Source organism: Lepidochelys kempii, chromosome 8 (assembly GCF_965140285.1).
Source record: "Lepidochelys kempii isolate rLepKem1 chromosome 8, rLepKem1.hap1, whole genome shotgun sequence".
In the NCBI taxonomy this organism is placed as follows: domain Eukaryota; kingdom Metazoa; phylum Chordata; order Testudines; family Cheloniidae; genus Lepidochelys; species Lepidochelys kempii.
Genome location: NC_136387.1, coordinates 18,576,211 through 18,603,491, shown reverse-complemented (window position 1 = coordinate 18,603,491; position 27,281 = coordinate 18,576,211). Strand labels below are relative to the sequence as shown.

The following is a 27,281-nucleotide window of genomic DNA, read 5'->3' as shown; positions in this document are numbered from 1 at the left end:
AGGCAAGGCATTTTTTTTTTAACCTTGACTCGCCTGTTTCTATCCATCAAAACTAAGTAATGATGAGAGAATCACTCAGGAGGTTCAGGGAGGTCATGCTGCTCGTGTGTAAGTAATTTTGTTGGGTATTTTATTGTTAGTCAAGATGCTGTGCTGGAAAGGGGAGCTATACACTGTGTAGGGAAGTGTTAGGGCACCATACAGAAGGAATTTGGTCACTTCCAATCTGGGTTGAATATGAGCTGGTGATCTAAAGTCAAAGGCTGTGTACTTTATTATCCGTTCCCTGGGCCATCCAGTCCCCCTGTAGCATCAACATTAAATACAGTAATAGATTATAAACCTGTGTTTTAGGGACTTTTGCTGGAACTGTACAAGGTTAGAAAGGAGGATGGTCTTGCAGTTAGGCTACAGGACTCAGCTGGGGAGATATATATTCAAATCCTGATTTTTTCCCCCTGCCCCCCCGGCTTCCTGTGTGACCAGGAGCAAGTCACTTGGGGTTTGTCTATACACACAATTTGTATCACTTTATTCTGGTATAGTTAAAGTGATATAATCCCTATAGTGTGGACAGTTATACTGGGATAAGATGCCATACAGTTTATTCTCATAGGGGATGGGAATAAGCTATTACCAGTATAACTGCATCCACACTAGGTGTTCTACTGGTATAACTATTTTGGTTTTAAAAAAAAAACACCTTACCTCTAATTGTGGTAGTTAAGGACCAAATCTCTGTGTCTTGCTTCCATATCTGTAAAATGCGGATAAGAATTGGCCTGTAGCTCATTTATCTAAGATACTTAAGGTATGAATAATACATATTTGAAGCGAATCAAGATCCATTCACAAACGTCTCCCTTACTAAAAAAGGATGAAACTTGTAGTAAATGTTGATTGGACCAAATAGTCCAGCCAGGTCCAATCATGTTATTTTGGCTTTCCACTGGTGTAAATGAGAGTAGAGTTTGGCCCTTCTGTATTGAGGTTCATCCCTTTTGTGAAAGTTGGTAGCAGATGGTTAAAATCTTAATGACAGATTTTACTACCCACAACTCCAGGCTGAAGCAGAAGGGCTCCATATAATGGAATAGAAATGCTTCACCTTACTGCTTTCCAATTCAGTGCTGGCCAGGCCACTGATAGATTTCTGTGTGTTCGGAGGGATGTGGTGTTGTCTACCATAATCCTCTTGGGTTTATTTGCTGCAGTGCTGGCTCTGTGTGCAATGAAATATTATCCCTAAATCTATTCATGGCAACCCAATGTTATAAATGAATTAAGACAAACTTTAGAAAGCACTCACATGTCATTGCAATTATGCTTAATGCTGGAAAGACGGGGCAATATGGGGAAGATGTGTGAATATTAATAGAAGCAGCATGGAGTTCATTACTCACCTGCCTGCTGCCATCTGGATTGTCACAGCTCAGCAGACATGGTGGGCTCTTCGCACATTATCAGGGAGTGATTGGATCCTAAAGTGAATGGAGGGATCCCTATGAAAACATAAAACAGTGGACACAATGAATAAATTGTAGATGGCCGTGTGTCCCCAGCACTGTGAAGGGGCAACGAACTCCCATCAGGCACATTCCTGGGTGATGGATAGGAAACCGTAGGACAGCTGTGAATATCCAGTAAGTAGTCATGGCATCTCTCAGCAGGGCATGGTGGGGTAACTGGTGGCACAGCTATCTCTGTAAAATGCCACATAGGCCCGATTATGAGGACATTAAGGTGAATAAAGACCACCTTAAAATAAGACTTGCTGGGGCTGGTAGGATTTGGTAGCCTTGATAAGCAGATCACCTAGAAGGGAAACTCCAATTACAAACCAGTGGTGTCAAGCCTGGACAGCCAACCTGTAAAGCTTGTCCAATAAGATATGCCCTTTTGAAGTTATGTCCATGTGAAGTGTACCTCAGAGAGCAGGGTCATTCCTCACAAGCTACGTGCAACAGCCTTACCCGACTGTTGTAACTGGGCAAGGGCTCCGAAAGTTAAAGATATTGGTAGTTTGGTCTTTGCAATGATCGTGGACTGAAGATGACCAAGGGGAAGGCCAAAGACTCGATATATGGACCGGATATCAGTGGACCTTAGAGAGACCAGTATGCATGACAGCTAGGTGTACATTCATGTGTTTTGGAAGAAGTCTATAAAAGCCGCTGACCCTGAATAGGGAAGTGTCAAGAAAGAAGGTCTTGTGTCCCCAGCCTTCTTCCACACTGGAAGGCTTTTTTCCTGTTTGTTACTCATGGACCATAATCTGCCCTACATTAATAGTCAAAAGCAAAGGAGAGATGAACAGAAAGGTGGGCAGAAGACTATAACACAGTCTGAGCAGTAAGGACTATAAATGGTGGTTAGTCCACCAGGATGAGCGAGTGCACATCGCATGGAATACATGAGTGAGATACCAAATTTGGCCTTTGTACAGAGGCCGGTGGTAGTGGGTCAGTGTAGTGAAGCTAGAGCCTGAGACTAACCCTACCTGTGGCTGTTCTCTTACATCAGCTGCTGGAATCCCTTCCTCATTCTAGCCAGATTGTGGAGATCTAAGTTATACTTATGTTTTGTAATGACAGGTTTGTGGTTAAAGCACTGGAGTCGCTAGAGCTACAGGTGAATCTTCAGGCCCCAGAGTTAATCTGAATGTTGTTGCTTTTTTAAGAACATGTTGGTTGGGGTGGGGGAACATCCTGGAGTCACCATTTCAATTTAGTCTGGTAGAAACTTAATGCATGACTGAGGTGGACTTTGATGCTCTTCGGGGAGGAGAAGAATCATCTTGTCAGCCATCTAAGAGTCCCATTGGAAATGGTTTCCCAGTTTGAGTTAAGCCACCAGGCACCAGCCAGATCCTGGTAGAGGAATAAGGGGGAAATATCCAAACAAACTGGATTCTAGTGAAATGGGGTAAATAGCACTAAACTTGTTTAAAATGGGCCAGATTTCACCTGGTGTACATTGAAGCCATTGTGGTGTGTCAGGCCATAAATCGGAAGCAGTTTGGTCCAGAGACTGGCAAAGAACAGAGGCAGTTTATGTGGGTGTAGTGGCACCAGTCTGGGGACAAGATTAGGAAAAGAACTGATGCAACTAACATCTCTGACTTGAGATCAGGGGTGCAATATTTAAGCTGATTGAGCAATTTAGGACAATTAGAACCTGGAAGGGGGAAAACTTGCCTGTCTGAGATACCACTTAGAAAGCTACCTTTCTGGGTTTGCCAGAACTCTTAAGGATTTTTTTTTTTTTTGCTGGATGGCATCTTGATTCACATTGTAGAAGACATAGACAATAATCAGCATTCACGGTGGCTTCTGAAGTTCGCAGTTGTGTGTGTGAGAGAAAGAGATCCATGTATATTAGTACTTTCCTAGTATATATTTTGATTGTGTTTTATATGTTTGGGTCCAATTCAGTGCTGACCTATTTATTTAGATGTTTTTCACCTGGCTCAGCCTCTCGGTGCACTACAGTAAAACACAGATTTTGATCCAGTAAAGTATATGCTAAAAAACAATCCAGTGAGAGAAGCTTGTGTGGTATCTACAACCCATCTAGCATCCCTATTCAGGGCAGCACCTAATCACCTGCTTATCTTTAAACATTCATACAATGTATGTGTGTATGTACCCAATGTGTGTGCACATACATACATACATACATATAAGGGGTGTAGGTATACATTCTTATGAAAAGTGTATTGTTTAGACACACACACACATGCACGCACAGAGAGAGAGAGAGATTAGATAAATACGGTATGAAAAGAGAAATTAAAGTTCAATAAAACTGACTTGCACACAAAGGATCTGGATACCAAAAGCTGAAACAAAGTACCTTTCATTTTACAAGATGTCCTTTAGTCAACTGCTAGGTTTGAGACCGTATTCCTTCTCCCCCCTGCACTGTTTTGCCTTTGCTGAATGCTGCACTCAAAGACAATCCATGAAGACCAGTAGGGGAATAATCACAGTAGAATTAACCTCTGACATTCTTCTAAAAATAGTCCTAATAAATCCAATCATTGGTGGTTCTCCTGCCTGCTTTGCCTCAGGGGTAAACACATTGAGTAAAGCCTTTAAAGCATGGCTTTACCAGATTGTGACCCCCTATATAAGTTACTGGTTCCCATCTGTTTCCTTGTTTCTCACACATTAGGACAGTTTGCCTCAGTGTAATTTTGACCATGTCCCTGTTCATACACAACTTTTCTTCCGATTATTGCATCGGACTGCACCACTTTGGGGAGACTAGATAGCAATGGAGTGGAGGGAGTGTTTCCTTTACTTAATCTGAAGTACAAAACGGCTTCTGCAGTGGGCAGGGCAAACAGCACATATCTAAGGCTATTTTGCCCCGTGGCTTTGAATGGGGGAGAATGCAGTGGTGCCTGCAAGGTCCCCCATCCTCTGACTCTGCAGAGATGGAAACTAGCAGAGCTCCCCTAAGGTAAGAGGGAAGTGGAGGGAACACAGAAAAGAAAATATGGATCTGAATGAGGACACATTCACTTTAACCTCCACAGGATGTTTTGGGGGCTTTTTATTGAACACAAATAGTAGAAATGGGTCGTAATTTCAAAATCTGGATATAAATCTAGACCCAAATGTCTCCCAGAGTTTGGGTATGGTATTGCTTTGGTATAACACCACTATGAAGACCTAAAACAGTCACAAAATTTACTTCCAGACATGAATCCAATTCTTAGTGTCCCAAAACTCCATGTATTTGTGCCCATTCCTAGTAAACTGTGTTACAACATTCCACAAGCATATTTATATGCAAGAAGAAATATAAGGACTCTGGAAACTTCTCTGGGGAGACAAAGCACTGATGATACATTTTTCCTTAACTGCACAGAGAATGGTGTCTTATAGATGCCCATGAAAAGCCAGTCTGCAGTTACTTAAATTGCCTTTGTCTTCTTTTTTTCAGCTGACATTATCTCTACAGTAGAATTCAACCACACAGGAGAATTACTAGCGACAGGGGACAAGGGGGGTCGGGTTGTAATATTTCAACGTGAGCAGGAGGTAAGTGCTAGTGAATGCAAAATGCCTATTTTATCCTTTTAAAAGAAGCTTCCTGCTGCTTCCTAATCCTCACGTGTCACTCTTCCCCCCAGTTCTCTTCTGGCAACTAAAAACTGCAAATAGGCCATTAACCAAAATGGGACCATATGCGTATCAGAAAGCACCTTCAAAATGTTGCATTTTCTGCATCGTTTTACTTTCATTGCTCTTGTTGGGTACCTAATGCAAATTGGATCAAGCTGCCACGTTAGAAACTCCAGTGGTCCTAATTGTGTCATTTTGCCAAACCAAATAATGCTCTTTGAACTTTGCTCCTTTCATCCAAACTTGGCACCTTCTCATGTTCGCAGCCTTGTTTTGATTTGTACCAATTTGCATTAGCATGTTAGAATTCTGTAAACCTAATTAGCCGCCTTCTGATCTCAGTTTCACCCTTTTTTTACACTGATAAAAGGCCCCAGACGTCAGTGGAATTACACCTGATTTACACTGGTATCAGTGAGATCACAGCACAGCCTAGCAGTTGGTATAAGAGCCCCTACAATTTTAAGCCAGAATTGCCATTTCCCTTGTTGTTCTCTGCTCACACCACCAAGAACATGCACAGGGCCTTGTACTCCCCTTCAATGCAAGATGTGGAGGGAGCAGAGAAGAGTCAAAGAGGGCAGAAAAGTCTTTGTGGGCCAAGCACGAACTTCGTGACACCGCCCTCTTCCTGAGAGTTCTCTGTCAACCCTGCTTGGTTGAAGCTGTGTGGCTCAGAGAAAGGAGTGATGTCAGGTTGGTTAGGGAAGAGGATCATCTGCTTTTTGTGGTGTGATCCTCTGTCTCGCAATATTCCCCCTAGAAATGAATGCTCTTGAAGCACTATTTGCTTCTGCTCTGGGCTTCTCACAATGGGTGGGTGCAGGCAGGGCAAGCTAGTAGCAGTGCAGAAAAGCCCAAAGAATAGTGCAGTGGGGCAGCCCACGCAAGCTGTGAGTTTTTGGCTCAATTTGCCATCACTGCTCACAAGAGTCCCTTCGCTATAGAACAAGATTTGGGGTATGTGCCAAGAGCTGTGGGGGGAAGCTTGCACAGTATCTGGCTGTACTGTAGTGGGCTCTCGGCCTTGCTGGTGTGGGTCTGTCACTTCCAGGAGCACCAAAAATTCTCAGAGAACAGAATATTTCAAATTAAAAAAAAAAAAAATTCTGCTGTAGCATAGATGGATAAGAATCATCCAGGTGACCCTGGACATACACTTTACCTCAGAAAAGGCTTCCTGAAGAGCTTCTTGGTAGCTATGTATCATTTGTGGTTCATTTCTGCAGGACCCATATTTGCACAAGGCATTGAGTATGCAATTAAAGATCTCTGCATATGCTGTGGGTCCAAGAAGCACAGAATGTGTTTGGCAAATGAAAACTGTCACAGGCCCTTACAATCTGGAATATTTTTTCCCCTCCATTTCCAAAGCTGTCTGATGCTAATTGGTCTGGCACATCTTGTGCATACTTCACAGTCAGATCTGGATGGTAGCAAAGCCCCCTTTTGTCAATGTGTTCTGTTAAGGTGGAGTGGGATCTCAGAGGTCTGGCCATGATAAACTTTATAATCCAAAGACATTTTAAAGCCTATTTTAAGGTCTTACTCTCAAAGCTGTTTCTATGTATACAGTATACGCTGGGAGGGGCTGTTTAGTTTAGATAATATATACACACACCATCATCATCATTCCCAACAGTATTTTATTTCCTATTCTCTTTGTATTATTCTACTCCATTTCTTGAACTTTAAACTTCATTATGTGCCGCAGGGTAAATTCCATTGAATTCCTGCTTTACAGAGATATGCCATTCCTGGAAGGATGTTATAGGGCCTGGGTACATCATTTGAACGCAGAAAGTCAATCCATACAATAAAGTGTGTGCATTTCTATTCTATTCAGGTTCTTATATAGTGCTCATCACTGTAATATCTGAGAGTGTTTGGGAGCATTTAACTCCCTCGGCCTCACTCAGGGCTCCAAGGTGCTGAGCACCCCATGGATGTTCATGGGACTTGAAGGTAAACAACTCCTGCCAGGCTTGCCCAGAACCTTGCAGGACTGAGCCCTTTGCCATTTTATGCAGCGTTCATTCTTGCACAGATTGTTTCCTTTCCTTGGTTATTTTGTTTCTGCTGGATAGTCATAGATCTTTGGGGCAAATCCTGCTCACCTTATGCCAGTACAGAGCCCCACTGGCTTCTATGGGGTTGCTCTTGTGAGTGAGTCAAACTTGACTTGGCCCTGTATCTGAGCCATTATCTCTCCTCACCAATTTGCCTTGGAGAGAAATGATAGGGAGGATTTCATTCATTCTAGAAACAAAGCAAAACAAAGGCATCATTTCCTGCTCATATCATCAGCATGCAGAGAAACTGACACAAGAGGAGAATACATTGTGCCGGGAAGATCTCTTGTGTCGGCTTTGATATCTAAACTGTAATGTGTCACTGTAATCAGACATTTCCCATCTCTTAACAATCCACAGAGAACAAAAGAATCAATAGAAATTTTGTGCGCGCGCGCGCTCTCTCTCTCTCTCTCAAAATTCTTTTTATCCTTTTTTTTTCCTCACTCCTGCAGAGTAGAAATCAGCCCCATCGTAGGGGAGAATACAATGTTTACAGCACGTTCCAGAGCCATGAACCCGAGTTCGATTACCTGAAGAGTTTAGAGATCGAGGAGAAGATCAATAAAATACGATGGCTCCCGCAGCAAAATGCAGCCTACTTCCTTCTCTCCACCAATGGTATGTGACAATAATAATATATAATGCTTTGCCTTTCATCCATGGATTCCATGGAGCTTTGCCAGCATGGAAAAAATAAATCTTCACAATCCCCCCGCAGGACAGGTAAATATTATTTTCCCCATTTTAGAGCCGGGGGGAACTGAAGCATGGAGAGTTTGACTTGCCTGAAGTCACACACTGAAGCAATGGCGGAGATGGAAATAGAACCCAGTTTTCCTGGCTTCCAGCCCTCTTCTTTGACCAACAGACCACTAAGGTCTTAGGTTTATTTAGGTCTTGATCTTGGGAAGTGTACCCTTTGAAAGTAATGGAGAATTAAGGGTGCTGAGCTCCTCAGAGGAGCAGGCCCATGCTGCCCCTCATCCCAAAGAATCTCTCCCAGGAGAGAGAAATACACGTGAGGAGATAACAGAGAAGGCTGAGGTAAGTAACCCGGGTTCACCTCATAGTTCTTTGTTGTATTCTTGTCAAACACTGAACTAACATTTAATGGGGCATACCCTAGTACACCTCAGCCTTCCCTTTGTATCTGTGGTTTTGGTCCAGGGGCCTATCCTATTAGAACTCCTTTCTGCCTTCCATTGAGGCATGTAACTCCCATTACCTTTGGAACAGACTCTTTCATCCATAACTTCAGTATTAGGGAAACCTTGCCCTGAGGAAAACCATCTTCACATTTTTTGTAGTAGTTTCAAAAAAAAAAAACCAAGGAGGAATGATTTTGCAGCCTTTACTCATGCTGAGTAGGACTTACACGGAGGAGACGTCCTATTGAAATACCATTCTTCTGGGATCCTGGAGAGAACAACAGAGAAGTGGAGTTATTTAAAACAGTTATTGGGGTCTGTACTTGTACCATATCCTCCTGATTTCAGCTGGAGTTGCTGGGTCTCAGCGCCTCTCAAGATCAGGCCTGTGATGTCCACATAATCCACACATGTAAAGAAAAAGGAGGAGGAGGAGAAGCAAGAATTAGGAAGGACAGGAATATTCAGGTTGGGAATTCAATACATTCAGTGGGCTGCACTCTGGTCTAACATACACTAATGTCTGACCAGTGAGGTGACTCTGGATTTTAACTAGCATGACTGAGATTAGCATTTAAAGCCCAACCTCGGTGAGAAAATTCTTCAGCCTACTGGGCAGAAGAGCTTAAAAATCCTTGAAGTCATTTTTCTGCCTCTGGTCCCTTTTTCTCTTGGTTTGCTCACCCTTGGGAGTTTGACTGTGAGGGAGCACAAGCACAGGGAATTGGTATCTGTGACTGGTGGCACCGCAGACAATAGTCAGAAAATGTGTCCATTGTTGTTGTTTTGCCAGAAGAAACCTTATTTAAAAAAATCAAGAATGATTCTGTTATAAAACATGACTTTAAATAGGGATAACAGGAGCCCAGCTAGAATTTGCTGTCAATGCATGTTTCATGTGTATTTCCCTCACACAGGGTTCTGCAGTCAGTTCACACTTGTTCATTTGACGCTAAACAGGGAGTTTTCTTCCCTCTATTTATTATGTTCATTAAGTTTTTGGATCCTGGAATCTTTTTCTAAGAAAAACTGCAGCTGATTTGTTTCAATTTGCAGCTGTGTTCAGCTGAGCAGCTTCGTGTTATGCTCAGATAAATATCAGGAGGATCCAGTGATACTACTTGGGATGAATGGGACCTTAAGATGGATGTGACTTAATTACTTCAGGGGAAAAGGAGGGGTCTAATTATCTCCCATAGCCAACTTACTTTGTATTGTGGAATTTACTCTATTGATCATTGTAATAAAATTCAAAGACTTATTAAACTCATTTGGGCGGGGGGGGGGGGGGAGAGAATCATTGAAATGCAATGAAGATTAATTATAGAGCATAATGTTCTGTTAATTGAGTTTTTAAATAGTTTTTTGATTAACAGGGATATTATCTTTCCATTTGGGATGGTGTTTCAGAGGCTTGCAAGATATCAAAATGAGTCTTTAAAAAAAACTCCCATGTTATTCTGTATCTTTTTGTTCTTGTTGCTAAACTAACATTATAGAGGGGAAACCCCCTGAAGTTAAATGGGTTAATAAAAACAAAATTAATGGCAGTCTAATGGAATTGCTGTGTAAAGGAGAAAATTAAGATGAATGATAAGATTGTGTTTTAAAGCTGGTGGAAGTGATGATAAACTGCTGATAGAATCTCTGCCAGGCAAGGGAAAAGAAAACACCATTATTCAGAATAAAGACCACATGTTCCTGGGGCTCTTTCACCTAAAAGCCTTCATGGCACAGGATAAACGGGATGTCAATAGTTGAAAAAGCCAAGGAAAGATGGCAGTATGGGCATGCAAATTGGATGTGCAGTCAATAATAAAATGCCAGTTTCTGTTCAAGGTGGTGGAAGGAGGAGTTGAAACTGACTTTTGAGTAAATTACAGACATGATTTTACTTTATTCCGGGGACGTTCTTTTTACTATGTTCACAGTGTGAACTTTAAATCACGGTATATTTCACTGTTTTACATCCTAGATTTCTTTGCCTGAGCTAGTCTCCACCCAGGGACAAAAACAAAACTCATGGAATTTGAAATCTGTTGTATGCAGGGTATTTTAAAGTTCATGCACAAATGACCACTGTTCTCTAAACACTGGTGTATAGCTGCACAAGCACTGCTTATGGTTAATGATTCCACTGGCTGTTGGAAATATTCAAAGACATGATGGATAGAGCACTCATGAATATTATTCTCTTTATTTGTAAGAGGACAATTGGACTTGATGCAGGAATTGAATGAAATATAGTGAAAGAGGTCAGAGTAGATGATTGTAATTGTCCCTTCTGACCTTAAAATCTGGGAATTGCCATGTATCATGGCAGTTTGCAGTAATAAGATTGAATAAAAGGAGTAATAAAATGGGCAGTAGGGACACAATATGGAGATATGGTGTATCATCAGCATTTAATGTGTTTTCAGTGATTTGTTTAAGCATTTGGACCAAGTTAATTTGGAAATCATACTTGAAAGGAGTCAGTTTCCCCTGGATAACTGCCATGCAACCTGGCAAATTGTAGGAGGAAAAATCATACAGTAGCGTGTTCTCTTGATTAACTTTGGTGGTAGGTATACAGATACGCAGCAATGGGAGAAAGACGCTATATGGATTTGGTCTGTAGGTGGGGAGTTCTAAATTAAACTTCTCACAGACTTCTGCCTTTTCAGAGCAATGTAAAAAGCTCTCTCCTCTTGTAGCCAATGCCCATGTTAGAGTTTCTAGTGACACACTGTGGCATGTACTAGATAAATCCTAAACTCTGTATACTGAATCATGTGACCTATGGTCATAATCTCTGCAGCTGAGCCCTGGGAAATCACTTCTCAAATAATTCGTCCACTAATATGCTTGTTTTAATCAAACCATCTTCTTAAGTTTGTCGACAGTTGCCTTTCAGCAATAGGAAGGCCAAATATTCCTGGAAAAAAGTGTTGATGGTAAACAGTTTCTTTCTTTAGAGCTGATTCTTTCCATGTCCCTAGATCTCAGTCAAATAAGACAAGGAACAGGAAACGGTAACCTTTTTTACATTTTAAACCGATTTTTGTGACATTAGCATTTTCATCAGGTATTCGTTTTAGGATTCCTGTTTACTCAGGCATAACTATATCTTCTTCTCTCTTTTGCTCTTCCAGATAAAACTGTGAAGCTATGGAAAGTTAGTGAACGAGATAAAAGACCAGAGGGCTATAATCTTAAAGATGAAGATGGCCGCTTCCGAGACCCCTCCATGATTACAATGCTACGGGTGAGTTAATTGAGATATCTAAGGGTCAAGGAATCTTTCTGTGTGTGAACTTGAGTAGAAAATTGTCAGTGTGGTTATTTATGGTGGCATGCATAATGCCCTCATGTCTTCAGTGGGGTCCCTGCCTCCAGGAGCTTGTGGTTTAAAGACAGAGAGGGGGGAAGAGGTACAACACAATAGGAAAAGTAGCCAAGGTGTTGGTGGGCCATGTCTTGGTGAAGATGCATTTGTTATTACAATAACATTGATGATGCTTTTGTTGATACTTGAGCCAGGAATGCTTGCGATGCCGAGTTGGCCGCTTTTGCATGCGTGACAAGAAGGGCCAATAGAGCTCTGGGACTGCAAGGCAGAGTAAGGGCCATGGAGCTGGAGCAGGCTGTGAAACCTTGACTAGAGCTCTGGCAGCGGCTTCAGGGTGAAATGCAGAATGCAGGCTCCCTTTTCTTCCCCCTCCTGTGGGTTCTGGGTTCAGAGCAGCCCAGCCCTCTCTCATTGCAGAGGTTCCCTAAGAGTCTGCTGCAGTAATGAGCTGAATAGTTCAGAGCCCCCCCCCCCCCCCGCCCAGAATATAGCCCGCACTTGCCCTGACACCTCACAGAAATCCTTTGTCACCATCTGGTATTCATGGTGGCTGCTGTGAATCTAAAAACCTGCAGTTTCTCAGGAGAGTTATTAATTCTGAATGAACAAATGAAGATAAATAGGAAATGCTTTTGCTTCCTTTAAATGTGAAGACGAACACAGAGACATCTCTGATATGCCTTTAATGAATTCAGCTTAGTGTCAGATGATAGGACACGATGTCACATGGGTCATTAAGGGGTAAATCCTGCAGTTTACATACAGGCTGAATAACAGAACTCTACTGGAGAGAGCTATAGGTCTGAATGGAAAGAATCCTGTCCCTTCTGGCCATGCTGGAGTACCACACCTCATCCTGCCCCTGCCTCATGTATGCAAACTCTTCACCTCTTGTGCTGCTGAACATATCTGGCACACGCTTGTATTCCTGCCTGGCGATGAAGGAGTTAAAGCATTTCTTTCTTTTCCTTAGTGTTTGACTTGGGTTGTTGGAATGTAAGTACATTCTGTAATTGAGTTTTTCCTCCCAATGTAAGAAGATTAAAACCAGCCTCCCAAATCAAATGTAAACACCTAAGGCTACATTTTTCATTTACTACAAGGGAGATGCACATACAAAATCCATTAAGCCAGTTTTCTTCATAGTCACTGGAACGCCACTCGCCTTTCTGAGTGCTGCACCAAGCTGTGGTCTTATGTGGTTTTCTGGAGCTGACACCTAACGTCCAGGAGCCTTGCATCAGAGAGTGCTATGGGGGAGCCCCCTATAAGACCAGGCAGGAGTGATGCTGTGAGGGTCGTAACACTGACTGGTGTTTGGAAGCTGTAGCCCTTAGTAGTAAATTTCACCTGGTCCATCTTTGTGTTGGTAAATGTTGCCTTCCTCATGGGGGAAGCAGTATTGTCAGGAGATATCAGTCTCTGATCTTTAATGTGCATACTAAGAGCTAGATTGTGTCTTCTAGGTACAGCGCTATGGGAGGTGCTGAGGGAGCCTCTCGGCTAATTCAGTCAGGATTCTTCTCAGGACTCCTGTGGCGTGCACTCTGAAGCTGCAGCTCAGGTGTTTGTTACATGGGTACAAGTCGCATTCTCCCCTGTGCCTGGCCATGTCTGCTGGCTGAAGCAATGGGGTCACAAGGCCAGGGGCCCAGTCCTTACTTCACCCTGCCAGGTCATTTCTGTGGAGGCTAGCACTGCAGGCAGCATAAGTATGGAGCGGTGGTTCTGCAACCTCCCCAGACTGTGACTGATCCCTGACCCAGAGTGTTGGAAGAAGAAGGGGAGAAGCTCCTTGTATCTGCTCCCCACAGGGCCAGTTAGACTGAAGCAGGCTTTCTGTTTAAACATGGAGCGAGACCACATTTGCCTCAGCTTGTCATTGGCGATTGAAAAGAAAAATACCAGATCTAACCTGCAGGCCTAAAAACTCCACCTGAACAGTCCATCTGATGTGCTGTTAATCACACCAGACCAGTCTGTAATTTATTCACGCTGTCAGAATTTGCATTGCAAGTAGTTTTGGTTATTTGTTTGTTTTTTAATATTATTTGTTGCTGTGATTACCTCTGGCTCACTTTTATAGCTCCCGGTTTCCTCAAAGATCAGGCCAATGAAAACGTTTAATAACCCCAGACAGCTAATTAATCCTTGGTGACAAATGAATGGCTTCTATTTTGAGTTGCTCCTACTTGCTGGTAGGCACGTTTTGCTTGTTTTTTCCTAGAGCAAGGAAACATTTTATTTCCTATCTATACTGTTGTTGTGTTTAAGGTAGCATGTCCAACCGCTATGCTGTTACTTAGGAAGCCCACTAGAATAATTTCTCCAAGATTTGAATGTCCGACTCTATAGCTTCCCGACCCATCTAGATGCAGAGCTGGGGAGACTGCTTTTGTTTTAAAGCAATATTATGGGGTATTATTCTAGTTATTGCTTTCTTCTGTGTGTTAATGCCTCAGAAAAGCCATGGACTTAGTGTGGGAAAGGCAGGGTCACAGCGCAAAGGCATGGAGCTAGTGTCTTTATTTCATCTAGATCTGCAAAAGAGAGATCTTTGTGGAGCTTTTCCATATGGCAGATTTGTCTGCTTGTGCCTCAGCTGCACTCATTCAGCTCCTCTTCCCCAATCTCTCAATGCCCAGAGGTGACAGTCCACCCTGAGTGCTTTCTAAGCCACTGCAACTAATTGAGAGGCTTAATAAGCTACGAAGGGAGCAAACACACGCTGTACTTTTCTGCAACAGATAGCTTGTTCACTGCATTCCATTTGCCTGTAATTTGTATTTTACTGCAACTGGGATTATTATTATTTAAAAATAGGCTAACTCATTTTGCCTAATGTCACACCAGCTGGATGCTGTGGGGCTGAAAGCTGGACTCACACCTTCCTGGCTTTGCCTTCTGTTTGGGAGAGGCTGTGAAAAGAGGAGCAGAGAGAAAAATCCAATGGGAAAAATGGAGAGAGGAGAGAGAGAATGAAAACTGAAGAAAGGAGAGAGGAATTCTATTAGCCCCATGGACCCAGTTTAGTTTTTTTAGAGGTACATAGCCCCATTTCCTGTTTGCTAGAAAAAAACATTTGTTTTTTAAAATAACACAACAGCGATTTAATTTACAGAGGCAAAGAAAGTTTTGTGAATTTATTTGAACTGGTTTTGCAAACCAAAAATACTTCGCAAGATTACCATTCTCATGAGCTCCGCATACGTTCATGTACATTCACATATGAACTTAGTGCCAATATGTGGCTCAGATTCATTGTTCAGTTCCCACTGTTCTTGGCAGAAGCTTGCTTCTTGGAAAAATCAACGTACAGTTTATGAAACTGCTGTTAAGTTGCATTTGATTCAGAGGTTAGGTCAAGGTGAATTTAGTGTTTGATCTTGAGGTACAGCACCCCCTTTTCTATTACAGGGGAAGCAAAAATCTGTCTCTTTTCTGACCCCAGGTTCATAGAGACACAATTCAAAGGACTCTCCCAGGACAGTGGAATCTCTGCCTGCTGCTTTCAGACCAATTTCTCACATCCACTGACACAGTGCAATGTCCTCCTGTTGAGCTGCCATCAGCCATTGTGTTATGTACTTCAGGACTGCTGACCTCTCCTAGGAAGAACAAACACCCAATGCTCCCTTAGCCAACTCATAGTTGAGAGTCTTATTTGCAATTTGTTGATGCTGCTGAGGATTAGAGGCAATTATTTTACCCATCACCGCACTCTTAGTATGTTTGTTACAGATGCTGGGGTATTGAAAACACCGTCAACCCTCTTCTATAATACATGGTCACAGTGGTGCACAAACAGCCCACGTTATTAGGGTTAACTTTGTTGAGCTGTTTTCATAGTAATTCCTCAAGCTTCTCTCCCCACCCCCCCGGGCTCTCTGAGGTGCAGATCCTGACATGTGATTGACTATGGCCAAGTGAATACTGGCATGGGATCAGTATAATGGTGCCTCAGTGGGATATTTATATGATATGGATATGAAAATTAAAAATGCTTACCTTCACTATTGATTATTTTCTTTATCTGATTGTATTTGACTGAATCCTGGGGTTCTCATGTGTGATCATGTGGCCTTGAGTAGCTCCAAAGTTCAACTTAAATTCTGTTTTTAAAAGCATTTAACCTTTTATGTCTGCCTGTCTTTCGCTCAGTCTTTGCCTCTGGCTTCAGTGGGAGCTGAAGCGACAAAGTTACATAGACTCCCATTGACATCAGTGGGCTTTGGGTAAGGCCCGATGTCAGCACACTACATGAGATTTAGCCATGAGACTCGTATTAATGTGTCACATTAATTTGTATTTGACCCTTAGAGTGAACTAAATCGCATCTTATTCTGTGCAGAACAGACAAGCCAGTCTTTTCCCTGCCTTTAGACTGGAGAGCCATTACAGGCTCCCTCCTTGCAGTATGTGCTGGTCATAGTCCTCATCAGCATTAGAATTGCTCATGAAAACATTTTTTGAAATGAGCAATGTCCTACCTTTTCCAATGAATAGGAAACACAGCAGCAGTTGCTGGAGTTATGGGCATTCCCCAGATACCGTGGCAAGCCCCAGTTTCCTCTGTTTTGACCTTTCTATTTTCATAACCTTCCTTTAACTGCCATTAAATTATCTGGAGGTTTGAGATCTGTAAAGGTCAGAGACTAGGGGTAGGAAGGGAGGAATACGGTGCTGGGATTTTTCATGGTTTTGAAGTCACTATTTTATCGCTGTCAAAAATGAAACCCTCCCTGACCCAAGTGAATTTTCTCTGGATAGTAAATTTTATGTCATATGGTTTTCTTTTAGTTATTGTGAACCATTCACACCACGTGTCAGACAGAAGAAAGCAGGAGCTGTCAATGATTTCTCTTAATGCTCTCTGATGGTCCTCCTAGAGCAGTGGTTCTCAAAGTCGGTCCGCCGCTTGTTCAGGGAAAGCCCCTGGCACCCTGGACCGGCTGTTTACCTGCCGCGTCCGCAGGTTCAGCCAATCGCAGCTCCCACTGGCCGCGGTTTTCCATTCCAGGCCAATGGGGGCTGCAGGAAGTGGTGCAGGCCAAGGAACGTGCTGGCCACCCTTCCTGCAGCCCCCATTGGCCTGGAACAGCGAACCGCGGCCAGTGGGAGCCACAATCGGCCGAACCTGCTGATGCAGCAGGTAAACAAACTGGTCCAGCATGCCAGGGGCTTTCCCTGAACAAGCGGCGGACCGGCTTTGAGAACCACTGTCCTAGAGCGCTTGGAATTTCATTTGGCATGAACTAAGCTGTAGCATGCAAAGTTTCCTTGTGTTTCCATTTCCTACTGTGTGCCACATTTGGATGTATTTAGGCACAGACCAGCTACCGTAGAGTCTAATAACATCCTATCATTAAAGCCAGGTACTTCCAATGCAACAGTGAAACCCTGTCCTGAGGAACGGAGGTGTTGCCATATGTGAAGAGGCCAGTGGTCCATTCACTCTACTATATGCCTTGGTCGTTTTCTTGTGAGAACGTTAAAACCCAAACCAATAATGCATCTGGCCAAGAACTATACAACTGGGGGAAAACCACTTCTGACTCCAGGTGGTGGTCATTTTATGCCATCACATGGGATTATTCATAACCCTTATTTTGATCCTGGTTACTATAACTGCAAATGCTAGTCTTATTTATATATTGGCCTCCATTTCCTGATTCCTGCTAAGCTATTTGGCTCAAAAATATCCTGCATCAATGAGTTCCATAAGTTAATTCTAGTAGTTCTAAAGTTGTATTTCAGCTTTTTGATATGTATTGCTTTTTAGCTCCATTGGCTCACCCAGCACTGCCTTCCATCACATGTGGCTGTCATAGGAGCCGAGTATGTACAAAAGTACCATCATGCAGTGCTGATTTCTGAGACTCTTGCTGTTGAAAATAAACACCCCCACATGCGCACAGACACTCAAGATTTTCAAGCGGCCTGTTTATGCCATGCCTCACTGAGGAGTGGAGATTGGCCAATAGTGAGTGAATGTTGCCAGGGCAACATGAAATTGTATTGTTTTTCCTGTAGTCAAGTCATGATGAAATTAATTTTATTTTGTCTTGTACCTGACCCCTCCCACCTTTTCCCAAATCTCAGTCTTCATTTTTTTTCCCCATGAGTTTTCTACTTGGTACCTTTTTTTTTCTGTAGCAAGCTGGAGGTTTTGGCTGCTTTAGAAGCAGGCTTTTCAGTAAGTTGCTATGATTTCTTGATCTCTGTATCCGGAAACCCCATGAGAACATATAGTTAGTACTTTACAGCACTTTGAAGAAGTAAAGCAAAATGTAAGTGCTAAGTATTATGGTTATTATAATGTCATCATTCCCTAAGGGTAGAAGATTGGGGAGTCGTCAACCAAACTCCACTTTGAGTCTGATATGCTGATAATTACATAGACAGATATTTACATTGATTTAACTGTTTCCTTGCGGTCTAATAATAATCAGTTATGTGAGTCAACAATGTGGAATGCTGGCACTTCATAGTATACTGCTGGATCCCACTGCAGCAGAGACCAGCAACAAAAAGGTTTTAAAAAGATCTTGCTTCAACTATATCTTACCCATTCCTCCTAAAGATTTCAGTTTATTTGGGGGTGTTGCTCTCTGAGGAATTATTGTTGTTTATATGGGCTTTCCAACCCATATAATGCACCAGAAAGAATGAAACTCCACTCAGACTGTAAAGGGCCTTTTTTGTTTTTATAAGGAGCCCTGCTTATTTAGCTATACACCCTGGTTTAATAGGTGTAGAGCTCTTTGGCCACTGAGGCTTTGTCTACACTACACAGCTTTTAGTAATACGTCCGTGTCGCTAAAAGTCGGGCAGCGTAAATGCTGTTTGTCAGCACTTTTGCCGACAAAATACTTCCATCCCCCATGACCAGGGTTTGCGTTATCCACAGGAGAGGGCTCCTGCTGACAATGAGCCATTTACACTGCCACTTGCTGCAGCAAAACTTGTGGGGTGTGGTGGCTTTTTTAAGCACCTGTGAACAACAAAAGTTTTGTTGTTCAATTGGCAGTGTAGACAAAGCCGAGTGGGGATCTGATTTTGCATCATCGAAGAACTCTCCAAAGTGGCCCTATATATACATTTGTACCAATGCTATGAGATGTTTGCAAAAAAAAATTAACACAAATAATATCCAGGCCTTAAATCTCTCTTTAAATTGGGCATGTGTGCGCTTTGATCTTCTCACACTGCAAATCAACTGAAACTTCTGTATAAGAATTTTCACACTTTTAACTGTCCTTTGTGCTAGAAAGGAGAAGGTTGCAAATATCTCCCGGGATGCTGTGCTCAGTGAGACACTTTCTGTCTCCTTTGATGAACAAAACTGGGGGGAAAATTATCTGGGGCAGAAACAGCTCCTAGGCTTCATTTTGTGGTACAGATGATCTGATGTTCAGGAAAAACTGAAAAGGCAGCAGGCTGCGTTTTTTATGCTGCCTTAATATTTCATTTTTTGGTTTAAAATGCTGCAGTTAGTGTCTTGCTAGTTAACCCTTAGATTGCTGGCATTTTTCAGTGTGCCAGTCAGATACGTGTTTAGGAGGATCGTGTGTTTGTATACAAAATGTGTGTGCATTCCACAAAAAGGCTAGTTAATTGTTGTTTTGAAGTTAGGGAATCACAGCAGCCCCCACAGCAGCCCACTCCAAATTGATTCCCGACTGACTGGTAGCTGTCTGGCATTGCAAGCTTCCACAGGGCTATTGCCACTCACTTTTTCAACTGCAAGGGCTGCTCTCATCTTGGTATTCTTGTGCCTCAGGGCTGGGGAAAGCAAGTCACAAAGTTCCAATGAAAGTGCCCTTATGCATGCGAAAGTTTTGCAGCCACGGGGAATCGTCCCAGACCTGCAACACTGTGCCATCCCATCAGTCTGTGCTCGTTTCCCGAGCCCAGAATTGGCATTTCACCGCATGAGCCTGCCCCATTAGCGCCATGATGCCCACATTGCCAGGGCCTGTGCTTTGAGAGAAATCTGTGTCCATGTCCTCATCACTCTTGTCCCCATGCTGACGTCGCCTACTCGCCCGATTTCGTTTTCCCAGGTTCTGGTGCTTAAGTTTCACGTGGCACTGCTTCGGGTCCCTGTTATGGCGTCTGTCCTTCATGCCCTGGGAGATTTTGACAAAGGTTTTGGTATTTTGAAAACTGGAACGTAGCTATGATAGCACGGATTCCTCTCTCCATACAGCGATCAGATCCCGTTCCTCCCGTTCGGTCCATGCTGGAGCTCTTTTGTGATTCTGGGACTCCATCATGGTCACCTCTGCTGATGAGCTCTCCATGGTCACCTGCAGCTTGCCACGCTGGCCAAACAGGAAATTGAAATTGAAAAGGTCGCGGGCCTTTTCCTGTCTACCTGGCCAGTGCATCTGAGTTGAGAGCGCTGTCCAGAGCGGTCACAATGGAACACTCTGGGATAACTCCCGGAGGCCAATACAGTCTAATTGTGTCCACAGTACCCCAAATTCGACTCAGCAAGGCCGATTTCAGCGCTAATCCCCTTTGTCGGGGGTGGAGTAAGGAAATCTATTTTAAGAGCCCTTTAAGTTGAAAAAAAAAAGGGCTTCGTCGTGTGGACGGGTGCAGGGTTAAATCAATTTAACGCTGCTAAATTCGACCTCAACTCCTAGTGTAGATCAGGGCTAAGCGTACAACATGAGAAATCTGAAAGCAAGAGGACACTTGGTACACAAAAAGAGGGAGGCTGGTTTAAGCATAGTGAACCATACAAAAAAGGGCATACATCTGCGAATGGAAGAGGCAGACAAAAGAAGAGAGTATTGAGCAGAGTGCATGACCCACGAGGTAGCATATGGTGTATATGAGGAAATGAAACATGAAACTGTACTGCATCAGCAGGAACTAGGTATCTTTTAGTTTTTACAACAGCAGGGTCTACGCGGGGCAGTTAGAGCATTCTGCAATTCACACCACAAAGACCAGTCTACGGCGCTGTGTAGACAAACCCTAGCGCTAACATAGAGGCTCTGGTACCATCTTCCTTGGCCTGCTCCGCGCAAGAGGATTTGTAATGATTATGCAAAGTTTTGTGCTGATAGTTTAACTGCAGACAGCTGGGTGAAAAAGGGATATTTTTCATAAACATTTTCATAAAAACTTCAATTTCCATTTGTTCTCAAAAAATTTTCTAATTTCAATACGTTCTGTAGCTGGTGGAAAAATAGGATGAATTTATTATTAATATTCTTCTGAAAAAATCAATTCTATTTCCCATTGAAAAATCAAAGTTAGAAAAATTTTGACCAGCTCTAAGTTGGTGTGGGCTTTGATGGGGCTGAAAGCTCTACAATTGTGATCTATCCACCTCTTTAAATTTGCAGGATACAGTTCAGTTTCCCTTCACTTTGGGGTTGTAGGACATTCCCTTGCTGTCCACTTGCACAGAGATAATGCTGAGTGTTCCATGATGGCTTCATTCAGCAAACTCTTCCATTCTTCCATTGACCAAACCATTAAAAGCCTTTCCCCCATAATAGCGAAGCTATGTTTATCTTTGTTCAACTGTAGCCCAGAACTCCAATCTTATTACCTTACTTATAGTATTGTGACCTGTGCTCTGATTTGACAGAAATTCCAATCAAGTCTTGCGAGTGGATGTCTAATAATCTAAGTGAGTGCTGGACCCCAATTAGAAGTTCAGAAGAAGTGCAAGTGACTCTTGCATCTCTAAAGAAGGAATCCAGTCATTTCAAGGAAAGATGAATGCCATAGATAACACAAGGTCACTTCCCCTTCAGTGGGACAGCCGTGCAAAGAAAGCTGCTCTACCACAAGTTATTGAGCTTAGTGCAGGAGTTTCTGCGTGACTTCCAGGGCCAGTGTTTTGCAGGAGGCCAGACTAGTGGAGCACAATGCTCTCTTCTGGTCTAACCGTCTGAATCTCGGCATGGATTTTAAATGAAATGAGGGGTGGCAATAGGAGCAGATGAACAATCGTCTGTTTGGCAGAATATCTGCTGGCCTGCCAGATGAATGGCTTTGTAACCAGTGAAACGTGATCTCAGGTCGCTTTTATCCAAGATTTTACTTTTTGGATATGGAGACAGAAAATTGTTTGTATTGGTTTGTACCACCTCATCCAATCCTGGATGAGAACTGTCTTCTAAATCATAGCACATCAATAAAGGCCTAAGGGAGGAAAAAAGCATAAAGTAACCCTGAAGATGTGAGAGAGGTGTGTATTAGGAAATAGATCCTGAAGGAAGGAAGCAATGGAGTCATGGTATGATATTGCTGTTACACTGTCTGGAGTGGCTCACAAGTGATGATAATCTCAGGGCAGACTGTTAAGAAGCCAGGGCACAGACTCCACACTGGGTGTGAATTCTATACTTAGAATTCACCAACCAACAAGTGTAAACTCCTCAGGCACTATACAGCCTTAACAAGGAGTCACAGATAGTCCTCTGGATAGTCCAACCTGGCAAGCTTGACTCTGTGATACATGGTCACTTTACACCAATGATCACAAAATATTCAAATTACTCCCAGTACCAAAGGAACAATCACTTACCACAGGTCAATTTGAAACTTGTACCTCACACCAAAGACAATGCTGGTAGCCAATCCTGTAACATACTGTTTATTATCTAATAAATAACTCTCATTTCTTTTTCCAAGGTTAAAATAAGGTAAACCTGCACAGAAATGAGATAGAATCTTAAATTCAAAAGGTGATAGAAATTTCTATAATCAGCAAGCTTTTATGTCCTTTGGAGCTAACCCAAGCCAAGCCACTTCGGGGTCTCTTACTTGTGTTTAGAAATCTTTGCCCCTCAGACTCTAGAAAGCATAAAGAGACCCTAATTCCTTCTGGTCAGAAATTTTCATCCTCACATCCCTAGAGTCCAAGATGATGGGATGAGCACTGTTGCACGTAGATTCTTCACGGGTTGGTGTGGGGAGCAATCAACAAAGTCTGTATTCCATAATGGCCCATTTGGATTCAGTAGCCCATCCTGATGGGCAGGAGATAACACCTTCTGCAGGAATCCAGCATTTTGCAGTAGGTGAAGCTTTTTTCCTGTTAGGTGAGTTACATGGCTTCAGAACAAACATTAATACAGTTATAGAGCCAACTCATAAGTACTACCTTGTAGAATGGGGTACAAATATAATACATTCAGCTTTGTACAAGCATTCCATAAAGTCTAAACGCAAAATACATTCTTATAACACTAATATCCTTTTTAACTATACTAACCCACTGGTAAGCCAGACTGGTTTCCAGCTGTGCATTTATCAGTGTTCAGTGTGGCCTGGGGCCTTGGCATGAGCTGGCACCTGGTCTGCCGGCTCACAATTGCCTATTTGAAACTTGGCTGTGGAGTGGAGCCTGCTAGTAACAAGAAGATGGGGTGGGTTGTCTTCGTAATTCACTAAGCTTTCGCTAGCCAGAAGGAAGATACTCCTGAACATTTACATCTTAGCTGCCACAATGGTGCCCTGTGGAAATAAGGGATCATCCTGATGGATACTAGATATTTTTAATTTAATGACATAAAAGGAGTCCTATCAGCTCAACAAGCGTAGCCATCAGTCTCACTTCAGCGTGTGCTGCATGTAGGGGCTGGCCCTGACTGAACACCTGGAATATCAAGACATTCTGTCTCTTAGTGTCATTTATTAAATTGTTTGGAGGGTCATGGAAGCTGACAGCTTGCCATTACACAAAGGGAAAGATAAGCTTCTGATTAGTTTCTGAGCCTTGAAGAAACCTACAGCACATGTCAAAAAGACTTGAAACGTATAAATCACTATCTCAGTTTTCTATATGATACCAAAAAAATAAGACATCTCTGAGGTTGGCTATCAGTTTGGAACCTTATTAAAAAGTCTTCAGTTCCCCTTTTAAACAGGATTTTGTCCAAGATTGAGGCAGGGGGGACTAGAGCCAGCTTTCCTGAGGGAAGACCGAGATGAGTGTCCATTGGTATAATTTTTGCGTCATTTGTTTCCCTGCCATTTACTAACCATCCAAGCTGTATGTGAACAGCTAATCTAAGAGTAGTAACAGCAAAGGCATCAGTGCATCAAACAAAAGGACGTGCTGGTTGCAGCATTCCTTCTGAGGGGTATTCTTTTATTACACCTATTAAATGTCCTTACAAATGATGGGCCATGGTTGGTTCTTATTTTCTCTGGACCAGATCTCTCATTCCAAGGTTCTGCCTTAAAAAAAGCAGGCAGCATGGTGCTACTGAAAGAATTATTAGGATGATTCTTATTTTATGATATCCCTACTCACAATGTTATTCTCCAGAGCAGGACGGCTCTCTAGCAAACCAGCTGTCCACGTGGCTGTACAAAGAGTGTATGGAACCTTTTGGTTTCATTCTGCTTGATGCTGGAGTTTGGTTTTCCTATTCTAGAAGGAATGTGATCTCCTTTCCTACATTTAAAATATGCCAGAAAGCATCCCTTTTGCCAGTGAAATCCTCTGGGGCCCGTGGAAGAAATGAAAAGTATGTTCGATTTAAAACAATTAAAATATAGGTCTAGCTAATCTAGAGAGACGTGTGAGATGGGTGAACAAGAAATAGATTTAAAATAAAACGGGACTATTGGCTTTTCTGTCACAGTGAGATGGATATACCCCTGCCAGCAGGGAAGTGACTTGCACATTTCTGTTCCACTTGCATCTTCACTTGAAGAAAAGCCTCTTTTCAGTTTATTGTATCTTTTTTGTTAGAGCATTCCTGCACAGCCAGAGCCATGTTTTCTCATTCTCTCCCTACCAGAGCACATCAGCCTCTCATCCTCTGTCTATGGATGTATACTGCCTTCTTCACTCAGATCCCCTCATCCAGGCCACCATGATTCTGTCTGAGGATTAGATGGGATTCCCTTAGGAGAATCTTGGGTGTTGCACTCACCTGAGCCTAGGGATCACTATTGCTCATGATACTGCCTCCAGTGCTTCTGCAAGCGCTCTCCACCCATGGTGGCCTAGGGAGGTCCAAAGATGCAATTCCATTTATTTAGTGGAGTTACACCAGGAGTGAATTTATCCCTGAGAATCCCACCTGGGCATTCCATACGGCATTGCAACCTCCATTGTGTGAGCAACTGTTCAAACTTTTTTCCTCACGTGTCTGTCACATGTGGTTGTAACTGCTCCCTGCCCTACACAAATTCTTTCCTCTTCCCTCAGTCTCACTGTGCCCAAGGCTTAAACCGGCTCATTTTGCATGTTCTACACCTTGGATCCCGTTGGACTTACATCCTTGTAAGCAGCCTACACAGATTTTTGTACCTCTGCTTTTGAACTTGGCTCAATATGTTTTAACAGCTGGCTGGTTGGGGATATTAATTTGATAAGGAGCCTGTTGCTGGAGGTCTCTGTAGTCTACTCCAGGATAATAATGAGTGAATATCATTTCTATCTGAAGGCGGTTAGTGATGTGTGGCATGTGATCTGAGTTGGGTGGTCTTGGTGCAGTCCCTAATGGCCAAGTTTCTGCAACTCAAAACTCCATCACAGCCTGCATGCTTGCTAGCAATCTCAGAAGAGAGAACAGGGTCTGAATGTGGGTGGAACTACCCCTGCATTCTTTGAGAGGGGATCCCTCCACTTTGAGTTATGGTTTGGAGAACACAAGAACTGCATTTATCTGTTCTTTGAACTCAGTTTTCCACAGAAGAGGTAATCTCCAGGGCTCTCAACCCAGCATTTTTTCAGGAGCACTAAAATAAACCCCACTAAAAAAAAATGTATGAAAGTTGCGCTCCCATATCCATCCACAATGATGGGAAAATAGACCCTTTACGATTAGTTAATCTCAAAGTTGCTACATGGCTGTAGTCAGCACATTCATTTACTCTCCTGGCATTTTGTTGTTATGAAGCCATCTCTATCATTTCATTCTTTTAACCTCAGCAAAATCTATTGTAAAATCTTCTATATAATAACACTTCCTTCTTGCAAAAGCATGCAAATTTCTTAGCTTCTGGGGACAGTTTCATGGAGAATTTGTACTTTATTCCTCACACCATGCACAGCTCTGTATGCAACTTCAAGCATCTGCAGTTTAATGTGGAGAGAGGAAAAAATGATGCTGTGGATAAAAATTGTTATGCTGCTAGCACGTCTCTGGTGTCAGAGTATTTATTCCACAGCACAGAGATTTGTATTTCTTTTTACATTCTCAAAAACATTATCATTTAAATGACAAACAGGGTAATTTGAACCGTTTGGCTTTTTAAAAGTAATGAAGTGCTATAAAATGCATGTGGCAGAACTAATCAATTTCAAATGATCAGATCATTGTCAAACCACTGCAACAAAAATAATTGGAAAAAAAAGATTTCTCCATTTGCGCTACTTACCTACATTGCTCTAAAACAGTTCAGTGTGCAGTATTTGCATGCTCAGCTGAGCTCAAAGTGCAATCTTTGGTGGTCTCATTTCTTTAGGCCTAGTAGGACGGTATCAGACTCGCACTGACACATACAGTCTCAAGGAGGACAGTCCATTACTCTGCTTTTAATCCACTGCCAACCATTTGGATTGTGCTTTTGTCCTATGGAGTATACTCTTTAGGGTTTACTTACTTTTTGTTGCTCATTAAATACTGTTAGTTTATAAAGACAAAAAGCCAGGGCCAGATCTTCTGGCGTGGCACAGCCACTTTGCAAAGAGATGTGGCTGGAGGAACGGAGGCATGGCGGCATTCCCCAATGTCACTGATTCTCAGCTGCTTGTTTGTTTAGCTGTTACCTCAGGAATAAAGAGGAGTGTTATTTACAATTGAAGCCACAAGGGTGGGATTCAGGTATCAGCAGGTAGAAGATGTAATTACCCAGTTTGAGAATTTGACCAGGACACCAAAATCCATACTTGTAGTTTGAGAGTTGAGTGGTTCTGGTTGTTTGTGTGTTTTTAGCAGCTGAATTAATTTTGTAAAATAAAGATTGTAATAGCTTCCTTCCAGTCTTAATCTGTTTATTGAACCAAGAGTAGACCATGGAAGCAGCATGTAGGGGTTAGTTAGAACTCTGGCCGTTTGATTCCTCAGGTTGCTGAAAAGAAAAAAGGAGGTTATTTTGCCTCTTTGCTTGCCCCTTTTTTCCCCTCCCCCCTCGTTTGCCCAGGTCATGAGCTGGATTCTTTCTTCTCCAGTGCAGACTCATCCATCCATCCATCTTAATATTTGTAAATTCGGCTTGAAGCACTGATGACCAGAATTGACCTTCCAGAATTTTTTCCTATTCATCTCTTTTTTCCACAGCACTTATACTGTCGGTATCTACGTCTTGGCATACTGTAAAAACAGTGTGCCAGGGAGAATTATCAATGAAATTAGATTGCTGTGAATTCATGTTTGATAACACAACTGTGCCTTTGCATAATTCTCCCTGATTATCAGAAGGGAGAAACGCTATAAATCTGGTGGATGGGTTTAAAATGACATTGGCTTTTCTGAGATGGGAAAATATATGAACGAGATCATTTGAAAGAATCATGCCCTTAGGGGAATGAAATTCTAAGCAGTCCATAAAGCTGAGATTGAGAATTCCTGATCTTTATTCTCAAATAATAAAAATG

The 27,281-nt window shown here is 42.5% G+C and overlaps 1 protein-coding gene across 4 annotated transcripts in view; it reads left to right on the top strand.

Moving 5' to 3' along the window:
- Positions 1–27,281, top strand: part of PPP2R2B (protein phosphatase 2 regulatory subunit Bbeta) — a 250,981-nt gene that overhangs the window by 180,891 nt on the left and 42,809 nt on the right. For all 4 annotated transcript variants that reach the window (XM_073355745.2, XM_073355746.2, XM_073355747.2 and 1 more), the window contains 3 exons: positions 4,954–5,051; positions 7,663–7,828; positions 11,493–11,605. In XM_073355745.2, coding sequence (XP_073211846.1) covers positions 4,954–5,051; positions 7,663–7,828; positions 11,493–11,605 — 377 coding nt within the window. The remainder of the gene's footprint in view (positions 1–4,953; positions 5,052–7,662; positions 7,829–11,492; positions 11,606–27,281) is intronic.